Source organism: Lygodium microphyllum, chromosome 13 (genome assembly GCF_053477565.2).
Source record: "Lygodium microphyllum isolate KBCC chromosome 13, Lygodium_microphyllum_v1.1.10, whole genome shotgun sequence".
NCBI classification, from domain to species: domain Eukaryota; kingdom Viridiplantae; phylum Streptophyta; class Polypodiopsida; order Schizaeales; family Lygodiaceae; genus Lygodium; species Lygodium microphyllum.
Window position 1 is genome coordinate 112,052,561 of NC_141147.1, and position 12,696 is coordinate 112,065,256.

At 42.9% G+C, this 12,696-nt stretch overlaps 1 protein-coding gene across 7 annotated transcripts in view; it reads left to right on the forward strand.

The window, feature by feature from the left end:
- LOC148027064 (uncharacterized) overlaps window positions 1-12,696 on the forward strand; it is a 110,873-nt gene that overhangs the window by 51,295 nt on the left and 46,882 nt on the right. For all 7 annotated transcript variants that reach the window (XM_087691597.1, XM_087691599.1, XM_087691596.1 and 4 more), the window contains 3 exons: window positions 1,516-1,584; window positions 1,691-1,830; window positions 1,906-2,019. In XM_087691597.1, coding sequence (XP_087547723.1) covers window positions 1,516-1,584; window positions 1,691-1,830; window positions 1,906-2,019 — 323 coding nt within the window. The remainder of the gene's footprint in view (window positions 1-1,515; window positions 1,585-1,690; window positions 1,831-1,905; window positions 2,020-12,696) is intronic.

Consider the following 12,696-nt stretch of genomic DNA (forward strand, 5'->3'; position numbering starts at 1 on the left):
CGAGCAATAGGGGACTCCCCCACAGAGGTGATTTGGCCTTATGGTTTCACATAATTCATTCCTTTGAGGAGCCATTGGAAAAGGCTCCGGGTAGATTTGGAGAGTCCAGGGGAGCACCAAGTGGTTTTCCTTCATGTTTGGGTTGCGAGGATGTTTCCTTTCCAGTAGATCATTGACATCAAATGTGGGTCTCTTCCATGTGCATCAGGCCCCTGCCCTCCACTTCGAAACCCAAAAAAATCCTCCACTTCCAAAATGCTAATAGAAGACCCAGGGCCCATCACAAAACCTTTATACACGTTGGAACTGAACCCTGTCTATGACACAGTACTCAAATTTTTTTTGTATGGCTTGTAGAAAGCTCTCATAATGGACTTTTTTACTGACAGATAAATAGACAACCTAACCCCTCGTGTATTACCAGAAACTTTTTTATACAGCTTTTAGAGGGCTCTCATTATGATCTTCTTAGGGATAGATGAAGAGATGATAGCGTGTGAGAGCAACTGCATACTTCATGATGCCTTGGGGTTATGAGGATGCTCTCAATTAGCTATGACCTCAAAGTTATCGGATCTATAATTACCTCGTTACTATCTATCCTAGTCTACTCTCAAAATAAGTGGCCAATATGTGAGTCCAAGTTGAGAATAGAAGGATTCTAGCTTGGCATGTCTAGAAAGCAAGATATAGATATGTGAGTCCAAGTTGAGAATAGAAGGATTCTAGCTTGGCATGTCTAGAAAGTGAGATATAGATATGTGATTGAGCATTAGAGGACTTCTCTAATAAGGGTGATTAAGAGCTTTCCTTCATGTTTGGGGCAAGGCTTGCTCGTCCTTTGTAGAGGAAGAGAGACATGACAGGCTATTTCTGTCACTCTCTCACACAAATGTGTTGAGTAGTAGGGACTTTCTGTACTTGAGGTGATTTCAGTGATATGGCTGGACATGGTCTACTAGTTGGCGATTGGGTAAAGATATGGATGATTTGAAAAGGATGGGAGAGTATGTGGAGGGTTTACTTCATGTTCTGGACCAAGGCTCTTTGCTTCTTTTTAGAGGAATAGTTTCATGGGCATGGGAACCCCCCCCAGCCACCCAAAAAAAAGGGGGGGAAACAACCCTGTGCTTCCTCCACATGTCCTCCTCCCTTTCTTCCTTTTTTGGCCCCTTTCCCCCGTCCTTTTTCCTCTTTTGAAGAAAACAAAAATACACATCATATGTTTTGTTTTGTTAATACAGATGTAGCTGCTTCTTAGAGGAGCCAGTTTAGAAAAATTGAGTTGCTCTTGCAATATTTTCTTTTGGTATCTTTTTTGGAATCTTAAAAAGAAACAACAAAATGACCAGATTAAACTCCTCTTGTCCTAGGGTCCCAAGTAGCCTTTCTAGCATAATATGCTGCCTCTATTTTTTATTTTAACATTATTCAATAATATATTGATGATCCCTTTAGTACTTTGGGCTTGCCCAAAGCTTCAATAGTCATGTTTATTATTATTTTTTGTTTCAGAACCTGGTGCATCTAAAGAGGGAGCTACAAGATTGTGAAGCTGTTCTGTCACAAGAAGCACAAATAAAGGTGTGCTTGAACTTCATAAAATTGCTGTTTTGCCAACCTACCTAGAGATTTGAAAGTTCAATTTTAATTTGAAGTCACTAATTACTCATTTTGGTTCGTTATTTAGGAAGAAATGGTACTACAAGCTTCTTATTTACAGAAGCAGCAGTATCGAATTCAAAAATTAGAGTTAGCATTGAATCAAAAACAATCTTTCCTTAATGCTAAAGCTATGGAGCTTCAAGTAATTTCTCAAGAAAAGAAAAGGTACATGGTACGAGAGCTTCATAAGCATGACATTCTATGTTATACCATTGACCATTGAGCAGGGTTTGTGTACAGGTTGGCTGGAGAATATGATAAACTGAAGCAAAAGTATGAGTCTTTAAGTCAGAACCACATGGAACTGCAGACTCGGTTGATAAAATTAGAGGAGCAAATGCATAGCATTCAAAAGTGAGGCCTCTAAATCCTTGACGCTACTCTCATGTAATGTACTAGAGAGCTACTCCTCAATAAAGGTCCCATATCCTATGATTGCTGTTGTTTCCGGAGTCTTTGGATTTCTTTCCTCATTGTCATATTATTACTTGTGGCTCTTTTATGTAGATCTGCTTATATCATAGAAGTTTCAATCTGCAAAATTGTTAAAGACTGCATCTATTGTTGCGTATTGTCTCCCACATTACCTCAAAGCCTGGCTATGACCAGTGAGCTAAATACAAAGCTGAAGAGTAATGTAGACATACAATCCCGACTTCACACAGAAGGATCCTGCAAAGAGATCTGACTATTTGAGTGCCCCCCTGTTCTCATCTTGATCACCTCCTCTCTCCTTAGTGTCGCTGACTATCTCCTGCTCCTTCCCCCCATCACTGTCACCTATTTCCAGCCACCCTTTCTATCGCTGTTTTCTTTGATTGTATGGCATGGACTCTCCTTGGTTTGGGTATTGCTTCACAAGCACACAATGTAAATCAATGCTGCGATGCTGGCACAACCCACCATTGCTCCCAAATCACATATCTTGAATGCTGGAGAATGAGTTCTTCGAGATTGCAGTCTTTAGTAGGATGGTGGGAGCTTCCCCTTGCAAGCTCAATTCTGTATTGGCTTCAATCTGTCTCCTACTCCATTCCTCGCACATTGCTGATGAGTTGTTATCCATGATAATTGCATATATTGATGGCTCTTTTTATAGTAGCTAAAGTTGATGTTGGCATGGATAGTGGACCATGATGCATGCAAATATTGATGCTATGTTGAATGTTCATTTGCATTGTATAGAAGAATGAATAATGTCAATCTATGTATTTTACGTCACATGAGTTATTAAAAATATATGTATATAAAACTTTCATGCTTTTTTCATATCTTGAATGAAACCCGTTTCTAACATTTTAGTAAACTCCTATGAAACCTATGAAACCCATTCCATACCTCCCGTTCCAAAACCCCTTGGCAATTATACACTCAACATCCAGACAGTTGTGAATTGGCCCTTAGACAAATTCACATGAAAAATGTGCTCATGTGATGTGAAAGATAGATACATGAATCACAACTCCTGAATACTCTTATGATCCCGCACATATGAGGGTTCATCATAGAGGCTAGAGGTCATAAAAAGCACACCTCACTTTAGAGAGCACTACTACCTCCAGTATGCCATTATGGAAGTTGTAGATATGCATGCCTACATATCCCTAGATGTAGGAAGAGGGTTGTGGCAATCACCCCTTCATGAGAGTCTCTATGTCCTCATCAAGCTAGACAAAGTGGTTGTTAAAGTAGAAATGGACTTGGGGATCTTTACACAAGGTTGGCTAGTCACAACCAATGTGTGCTCATCTAGATGCTTTGCTGACAACTAAATTACATGTGCGGAACATATTATTTACTCATCCAGACTTGGAACTTGACCCACTAACTCAATTGCAAATATCGATTGAAGCAAACTCATAGGGATCCAAGAAATAGCCTATCGAGGTTTACTTAGAAAGGCAACAACTTGAGGTGGAAATAGCTGTCATTGCAGTGGACAAAAGGTGCACGTCGGCTGCCCAGTGGCCTACCAAGACTACAGAGGCGATGGATATCTTACCAAGGGAGCCCAAGTGATCACCCCAGAGAGATCAGGGCATCGGACCAAGGGTGCTCGTCGGTTGTCCAAGGGCCTACCAAGGCCTACAAAGACAGATGGAATCAACAATGGACTTGTTTGTTTTTTTTTGTTTTTTTTGTTTTTTTGTTTTTTTTTGAAAAGTGTTTTGAAAATACATAAGTAATATAGGGGCAGCGGTCGATTAAGTGACAGATAAGAAAAGATAAAGAGAGTTTTAAACCCAAGTTATTCACAAAACTAGCAAGCCAATCCCTCGCACCGATGAGGATAAGTGCCTAAGGATGATAAAAGTGAGTGTATGTGCCAATCATGTGTTGAGTATGTGAGAGGCAAAAAAAACGGTGGGCTTAGCAAGACAAGCAAGCAAGCAAGCAAGGGTAGGGAAACTGCCTTTAAGAGAACTGCTATGTGTTATGCTACGAATATGGTGGATCTTAGAGTCGACAACTTCAAAAGACCAAAAAGGGATAAATGCGCATAGATGCATGTTGACATGAACAGAATGCCAATGCATAGGGTAATGCAAAGGGAGATGCAAGATGTCATGCTCATACAATATGCTATGCAACGGTGCCACTGGGACAGTGCCCTTGCAAGGGAAGTGTTCACTTGTCCAAGTGTCCTTTTACAATCAGGTCATCCTGTAGTGCGGATGAAGTTACAAATGTCCATAATACAATACAAAAGAATAAGTGAGTGTAATGTCTAAAAAAACTGTAAGCATCATCACTGTCATGATCAAGAGTACGGGCCGCCCCCTCTCAAATTGAAAGGGAAAGCAAGAGGGAAGCACCCTCTCCCCGTCAAGCTGAAGAAGTAGGGGAGGGTGCACCCAAGCCGATCTTGGGTAGTAGGTACTGTAGAACCGGCCGGTTGGACCGCGTTGGTCAAGATATCTGTAAAATTATCTGATGAAGAGACAAACTCTAGGCGAATAGTGTCTAGCTCAACTTGCTCTCTGGAAAAGTGGAAGTGCACTCCCACATGCCGTGTCCGTGGTGTGATGATCAGATTGCCCGTAAGGGCAATGGCACTCTGGTTGTCGCAGTAGACAACTATGGGAGAGTCACATGGAAAATGAAGTGCCGCCAGCAAACTCCTCAAATAGATGGCCTCGGTGGTGCCATCGAAGAGAGCCCGGTACTCAACCTCGGCCGTGGAAGCCGCCACCGTCTCTTGCTTATGGCTGGATCAAGAAATGGGAGCCGTGTCCAAGGTAAAGAGGTAGCCGCCATGGGAATACCGGGTGTCAAGATCTCCTGCCCAATCAGAATCAGTGTATCCCTGCAAATAGAAACTAGAACCATATGTCAAGCCATAAGAAAAAGTACACCACAAATAACGCAACACACGAAGACATGCAATCCAATGTGACATCCTAGGTGCTGTGAAATACTGACTGAGTATGCTAATTGAGTAAGCTAAATCTGACCTAGTGTAAATTAACCAAAGAAGTTTTCCTACAACAGAACGATAGGTGTTCGCTTCAGAGGAATATTCCACAAAAATAAGGAGATCAGCTTCGGGGAGTAAGCTTTGCTGTCTTGTCATCAGGCGTGTGTGTGCACGCACGATACCCGAAGACTCTGAAATAGGAAATAACAGGCCGAGAGGCAAAAAATGCCTCATACAAGGTCTTTTGAGGAAGAGCTGCAGTCGGGTATCGGTTGAGGATGTACACTGAAGTGTTGACAGCCTCGATCCAAAGGCGCTCAGGAAGCTTTGCTACGAACAGTATAGAGCGTGCCATTTCCATGACTGTGTGATTCCTATGCTCTACGACTCCATTTTGAGAGGGGGAGTTGGTAGAGGTGAGCTGGCGAGAAATGCCATGCTTCTGTAGAAACTCGGAAAACTCGTGGGAGATAAACTCACCACCGCTATCACTTCTCATGCACCCAATACGACGAACAGTCTGGTTATGAACCAGCAGTACCCAAGCAGAAAAATATGTGAAAGCATCTGACTTATGCTTGAGGAAGTACACCCACATGTATCGAGAATGATCATCCACTATCAAAAAGAAGTACAACGCGCCGTTCAAAGCAGCAGTGGATGTCGGCCCACAAAGATTAACGTGAATCAGTCTAAGAGAATCCTTAGCTCTATGTGTAGATTGCTGAGGAAATGGGGTACGGTGCTGCTTCCTGAGCTGACAGGCTTTACAGACATCTCGAGCTAGCTTCAGGCGTGGAAGGCCCTCAACCAGCTCACGGTGTGACAACTCATAAAGTGAGTCATAACCAAGATGCCCTAAGCGAAAATGCCAAAGACGCTCATTGTGCATAGGCTCTTGAGATGTGGCTAAGGCCTAGAAGCTATGGAACACGGAGCCTTCGGCGGTCGGCTCGGTTAGAAAGTGTGTCATGTGGTATAGGCCATTAGGCTGTGCCTCACAGCGAGTAATCACTAAACGAGTCAGAGAGTCAAGGACCTCGACTGTGGTCGCTGTAAAGAAAATTGCTTGCCCCAATCGGCAAAGTTGTTGAACAGATAACAAGTTCACCCCAAGTTGAGGGACATGATATACATTGTCCAGTGAAGCCAGATCCGGACCCTTGTTAGTGGCAAAACTGACACAACCTTGAGCCTGAATCTTGACCAAGGAGTTGTGTCCTATACGGATCCACCTGGCTATAGGGGCTCGGGTACGGAAAATGTCCTCTATAGGAGTCATGTGATGTGTAGTTCCATTGTCCATAATCCAAACTGGAACTGAAGTGCTCGGCTGTGACGAATGGGCTTCTGCAGTAACCTTGTCGGGAGGCAACTCACAGATGTGGACGGGACTCACATCTGATGTCTCTATGGAGACGATATGGGCCTCTGCAGACTAGTCAGACAAGCCCTCTGGAGTTGAGAACGTTGTCGATTGAGATGATTGTGCGGTGGCAGTGTGAGTCTGAACTTTAAACTGCCCCTTGCCATCACCTGCCTCTCCTGTTGGGGGTTGCCCGACTGAGGGGCGGGGGTCTGAGACTTAGGTTTTGATGCTATGTCTCGTGCCTTTGATCGACAATCATCGTCAAAATGGCCAACCTTTTGACAATGTTAACGATACCTATTCTTTCTAGGTAAATTCTGCCACCCAGGTTTGAGTTGTGACTGGGAGTTTCCTTGAGAATCCCCAGATCGATTTAGCTTTTGAGTTTGATTTTGATTTTGAGTGGAGATTTGGTTTGGTCTACCCTTTCCTTGTTGCCCTTTCTGAGAATGAGCAAGAAGAGCCCCCTTTGAAGAGGAATTCATATGAAACTGATTGAACAACCGTGCGTAACGCAACAACTGACACTCAAATTCATAGAATGTAGGTATGGTAGACTTTGAAACTATTCCTTCCACAAAATTGAAGTATTTCTTGGGGAGTTTATTTAGGAACAATGTGACCTGATCGTTAGAGGACTTGAGAGTCCCCGTAGTGGAGAATTCAGGAGGAGACACCGATACTCAGCCAACTTGACTTTCAAGTCATCCCGGTCAGTGATTTTGAAAAGCTGAATCTCATGGTCAAGATTAATACGATGGGTGCTATCTCGAGCCGCATAGCGGTTAAGTGTGCCTATTGCTCTGACGCTAAGTCAAAATGCTGAAGCTGAGAATGAAACTCTAGCAATAAGCCCTACATCAGCTCGACAATAGTGGAGGCATTCCTAGCCTTCCATGAGTGAACGACCTCGTATGGAACAAATGCGGGATCGGGTTGGGGTTCCAACCCCTGCACTAGATCCCATAGGTTCTGTGAATCAAGGACATGTCTCATCAAATTCGACCAAGTAGTAAAGTTTGACCCGTTAAAACGAGTCTTGTCATTAAATGCATTCTTGGTAGAAGATGAGCTAGAACCATGAGGTGTCGGGTGGGTGGAGTAAGATGATGGTGGGAAAGATGGTGGAGGTGAGAGCGTCTGATAAGAGTAAGGAGGGGGAAGAGGTGGGTAGGCAGAAGTAGGCTGTGAGTGTCCAATGAGTGCCGATTGATGCGGAGGCACTGGAACATGAATGTTTCCATAAGGTGCCGGTGTAGGTGGAGACACTCGGACACAGTAGCCTTGTCCAAAGTAAGGCTAGGACACAACATTATGACCAGAAGGTCCAGTAGGCAATGCCATGGAGGCAAACTGTGGAGGCAATTGATCCACACTTGGGAGAGACTGAGTGGGATACCTAGGCTGCAATGATCCCGAAAGTGTGTATGAGGTAGGTGGAACACCACCCGGTTGAGGGAAGGATGAGGTCCTAAAGGATGTGACTATGTTTTCATAACCCCTCGGTGTGATGTGCGGTGCGACATGAGGTGTCTGAAATGGAAATGTAAATGGTATAAATGGAAGTGGTGAAGCAGCGGAAGAATGTGGTGGGATGGGTGGGTTTTGAAAGTGAGGTGTAGATTCTTTTTGTTCATTTTTATCATTTAAAAACTGAAAATGAAACTGTGAAGATGATGATACATCATGTAATGAAGTGAAAGGAACACCAAATTCAATCTGATTATGTTAAGTAGATGGAAAAAAAGGAAGGACAGAAGAAGAGTTACCTGGCTTTTTCTTATAATCCACGTGACGTGTGTTAACATATAAGAATTGGTCCTCTAGAGAACCTTTTCTGTAGTCAACAGACTGGACTCTTTCTTCCACATGATCTCTACCAGTATATTGCAAAACAGAAGAGGTAAAAGAATAAGGCACAAAAGACGAATAAAAAGTACCTTGCACCGGAGAGGACGGAAGAGTCTAAAAAAATGGAACATACTCCGGATCTTGCTCTCCAAGACAAGGGCCCATCCCTCATGGAGGTCTTGACAGCTCTGCAACATCATCAGACTTACACGCAACATCTGAAGAGTAAAATCCATGCATACCTTCATTTAGAAGCTTTTCTTGAAGGGCAATCCTTCGATCGAGCTCCTCAATATTCTTTTGTCGATAGACTATGATCAGTTTATATTTCTCAGAGGTTAGCTTGCCTATCTTTTCTTCCATGTACTCAGATGTTTCTCCCACCATGTGGGAACTTTGTGGAGCAAGCTGATTGGCCCACTCTCGCTCGGTTCTCGGCATAGGCTGATCTGGAGACTGAATCAGTATTGATGTGTTCGAAGTCATTTGAACCTACTGCTGTTCTTGCTTCTTGCGAAGAGCTTTTAGATCAAAGGCCTAGGTTTCTCAGAGAGTACCAGGCTCTAATACCATGGAAAGAAAAATACCCTAACACAGAAACATAAACAGAAACCGTACGACAAAGCACAAACTAATAAAAGGAACACAATTAGGGTTAGGTTAGAGTAACTCAGAGACAATGAACACAATGAATAAATGAAATGATATGACTACTAATAATACGATACTCATGCAGCAAACACACTATGCAGTGAATGAATACTGAACCTCGAACTCCTGTATCTCTAGGATTAGGGCAGGGGTAATGAGCTGGAGAGTGTGTCGTACTCCGAACGGATCCTGAATCGCAGTAAGGCAGCCTCCGGATGTCGAACACCAGTAAACGCAGCAGTGAGAAGCTGGATCTGATGCAGACAGCAGTGGGGAGAGAGAAATACTAAAAACGGAGCCTGTAGGAGAGAGAAAGACTAAAAACGCAGGCAGGAGAGCCTACAAGAGAGAAAGAATAAAAACAGAGCCTATAAGAGAGAAAGACTGAAAACGCAGGCAGGATAGCCTGCAGGAGAGAGAAAGACTAAAAACGGAGGTAGGACAGCCTGCAGGAGAGAAAGAGACTGCAGCGACTGCAGACAGGAGAGAAAAAATTGTCAGGGCGGCAGCTGGAGCCTGCAAACGCAGCAGTTTGTTGGCGTGGCAGGCTGTACGACAGCAGTGCAGACGAACAGCAGTCAGTCATTAAGCAAAAACAGTAGCAATTAGCGTGTGGAGGGTGTGAAATAGGCGCCGGACTGTAGGGAACAGTGATGGACAGCAAGGGCTGAGATGTCCTTCCTGATCGGAGTGTGGCTAGGAAGCTGGTAACGCTTGAAACCTGCAAAAACGAGATTGTAAAAGAGTTGAGGGCTGGCTGCCAATTTATAGAAAATTAGGGCTCTAGATCCTCTCCCACTTAATTTTCTCGATCCACTTCCCGTTTTAGGGTTTTGACTAAAATAAGCCTAAAATAAGCATGTTTTGGGGCTGTTTAAGTGGCTAAGTGCATTTCTTAGCACAACACATGCATGTAGATGAAATTGTCTTATTTTGTGCCCTTGGTGGCAAGCTTCCTCTTGAAGCACTATAAATGAAGGGCTAGACATACTATTTTGTTATGGATGTGGTTGTTGCTCTTCTACTTATTCTAATCACACTCCCTCTTTTTTGAGTACTTTCTTCCCTTCTTCTAACCTATTGTCATTCTTCCCTTCTTGGTCTAGTTCTCATCATTTTCCTTTTTGGAAAATTTCTTCTTCTTTTCCTAATTTTATACTTTCTCCTTCATCTAGTTATATTTCTATCTTTTTTTTCTTTCCACCATCTTCCACATCCTTAGTTCTTTTCATCTTATTCATCTTTCGCAGTGTTTGTTTGGGTTCAAGGGTAGTCAATAGTATCCTCTTGTGGTTCAAATTTTGTTTTGGCTATTTCGTTTCATGTGTCCCCCCACCCCGCAACACACACATACACACATACACACACATTCTTCTAAGGTAAAATACAAAATACAGAGATCCTTGTATAATTAGTTGATACGTCCAAACCATATGAAGGGATCGGTGAAAGATGATCTAGGAATCCCAAGTTCACAAGAAGACATCTCTCCTCCCCATCCTTTTAGAACCACCTTGCAGCCTCTCCCATGTCTTAAGAGAGTATGGATGATCTTTGTCCAAATCCTTGAGAGAGTCTCTATAGTAGAGGTGTCCTAGAGGCTATATCATGACTATACCTCGCAGTTCAAGTGTACCAAGCAAAAATACTAGCAGTTAGCTTCCTTTTTTTAATAGTGTTCCTAGTGAAGTGAGTGATGCGCTGCGGAGATACAATGTCCGGCGATGAAATGTCAGGTAAAGAGCAAACACGTGAGTAACAGCAGCGAGTGAGAGCGAGAGATGCAAGATGTTCTTGGGTACAATTGGAGTGTGTACCACTTTAGGTTTTTAGATAGATATATATGAAAGTACAAGTGTGCTAAGGGTGCGTTCACACCCGTGCACATATAAAAGGCACGATGGCCCTTTATTCCCAACACCTAGGGCTTGTGTAGTCTTGTGATATCCCGACTTTGATTTAAAATCTTCCCAACTTATCGCAAAATGGACTTGAAGAACTCTAAAATCATTAAATAGAGAATATCTCGAGAAAAAAAAAACCCAAGGATCGTAACTCGACATTTTTTCTGGATTGACAAGGACTGTAGCCACCTATCACGGAAGTTACCACGTGAACGAGAGTTAGGAGCCATATTAGTCATTAGTGTCAGTGTCTATGGTATGGATGGTTCAAAAATACTAGATTTTTGGACAAAACTAGCATATATTTTGTATTTTGGATATTATTTATTGTAAATATCCTAAAAAGCTATGGAAACTTCTAGAACAGGTGTCATGTAAAAAAAGCAAGTGGCTTTTTCAGTCAGTTTTGGAGATTTAATGCGAAAAAGAAAGATTGGCGAAATTGCAGGCGTTGCGATTGCAGTTTACAAGCAACAAATAACACTCCTAACGGGGAGAAGAAGAAAAAGTAATTTGGAAGATTTTTGATTGGGTGTTTTGGGGTTTTACCCCCCTTTCGGAGGCAATGAAACCATCAGATTTGCGATTTGAGCATGCGATCGCATCTTGGAAGCTTCAAATTACTGATTTTGCCAAGATTCCCTGCATAAAGAGCTCTTCTTCTTAGCCACAACCCTTCTTCTCTAATTTAGCTATAAATAAGAGGCATGGGGAGCAGTTGAGAGAGGTCACGGAGCAAGAGGGGAGAGGCCCTTCTCAGGAGTATAGAGCAAGAGGGAGGTAAAAGGATTCCCTCCCCTCCCTCCCCCCCCCCCCCCCTCCCCCTCCCCCCCCCCCCCAAAGGCTATAAGAAGGAGTTAGAGAGGGGGAGAATTAGAAAGAGAGAGAGAGGAAAGAAGATCTCGAGAGGTTGCGAGAGAGGGAATTAGAGAAGGGGTTAGAGAGGAAACGAATTAACTCAATCTCTCCTTGTCTTAGTCTTCAACTCTGTAGCTACACTCACGCTTTTCCATCCCGAATTCATTCCACCTTCTCTATCTCTCGAACCCGCTCGCGAATGATGGCTTTAAAGCAACGAGGCGGAAAGACCATGAAATCCACCACAATTGGTCAAAGAACAGGTATTACCAGAGATATGGGAGTGCTCGAGGTTGTCGGAATTGCCACAATCAACGGAACATCGGGTGTGGCAAACGCAAGTGCATACAAAGATGATGCTGTGCCAAACTAGATTGTTTGCAACTGAGAAATAGACTATTATTTTCATATCGCCACATAAAATAATAAAGTTGTTTTCGAAATTAAGTACATAAAATGTTAGCTTTTGCATTTACACTTGCACGAGATATCAGCTTAATCTAGAGAGTGTATTAATATACACACAAACGGTTAACTGCTACCTATGATTTGTAGATAGATTAATTGAGATTATAATTCGTAGAATCATGATGGAAAACTGAGTTATGGGCAGCCTTCTATTTATAGATGTGGATCCTCCCAAATTAGGGTTTCACTTATGGGACATAGACCCTCTCTAGGAAATTTTGGCAATTCAATGAAAAGTTTTGTAATTACATGCTTTGGGCTGTTTTAAAGAGCTAATTGGTTCAAGTTTGTGATTTTTTTCTTAGCTTAAGAGCCCCTCTCAAGCCCAAAACTAGAATCCAAGAGGCATTGCAAAGGATAGCTTAGCCCATAATACCCCAAGGCATCCCCACCTAAAGTAACTAGGACATCAGACAAAGGGTGCATGCCAACTGCCTAGTGACTTAGCAAGACAATAGAGATTATATTTATCTTACCTCAGGAGCCCAAATGGGCCTAGAGAGGTCAAGGCA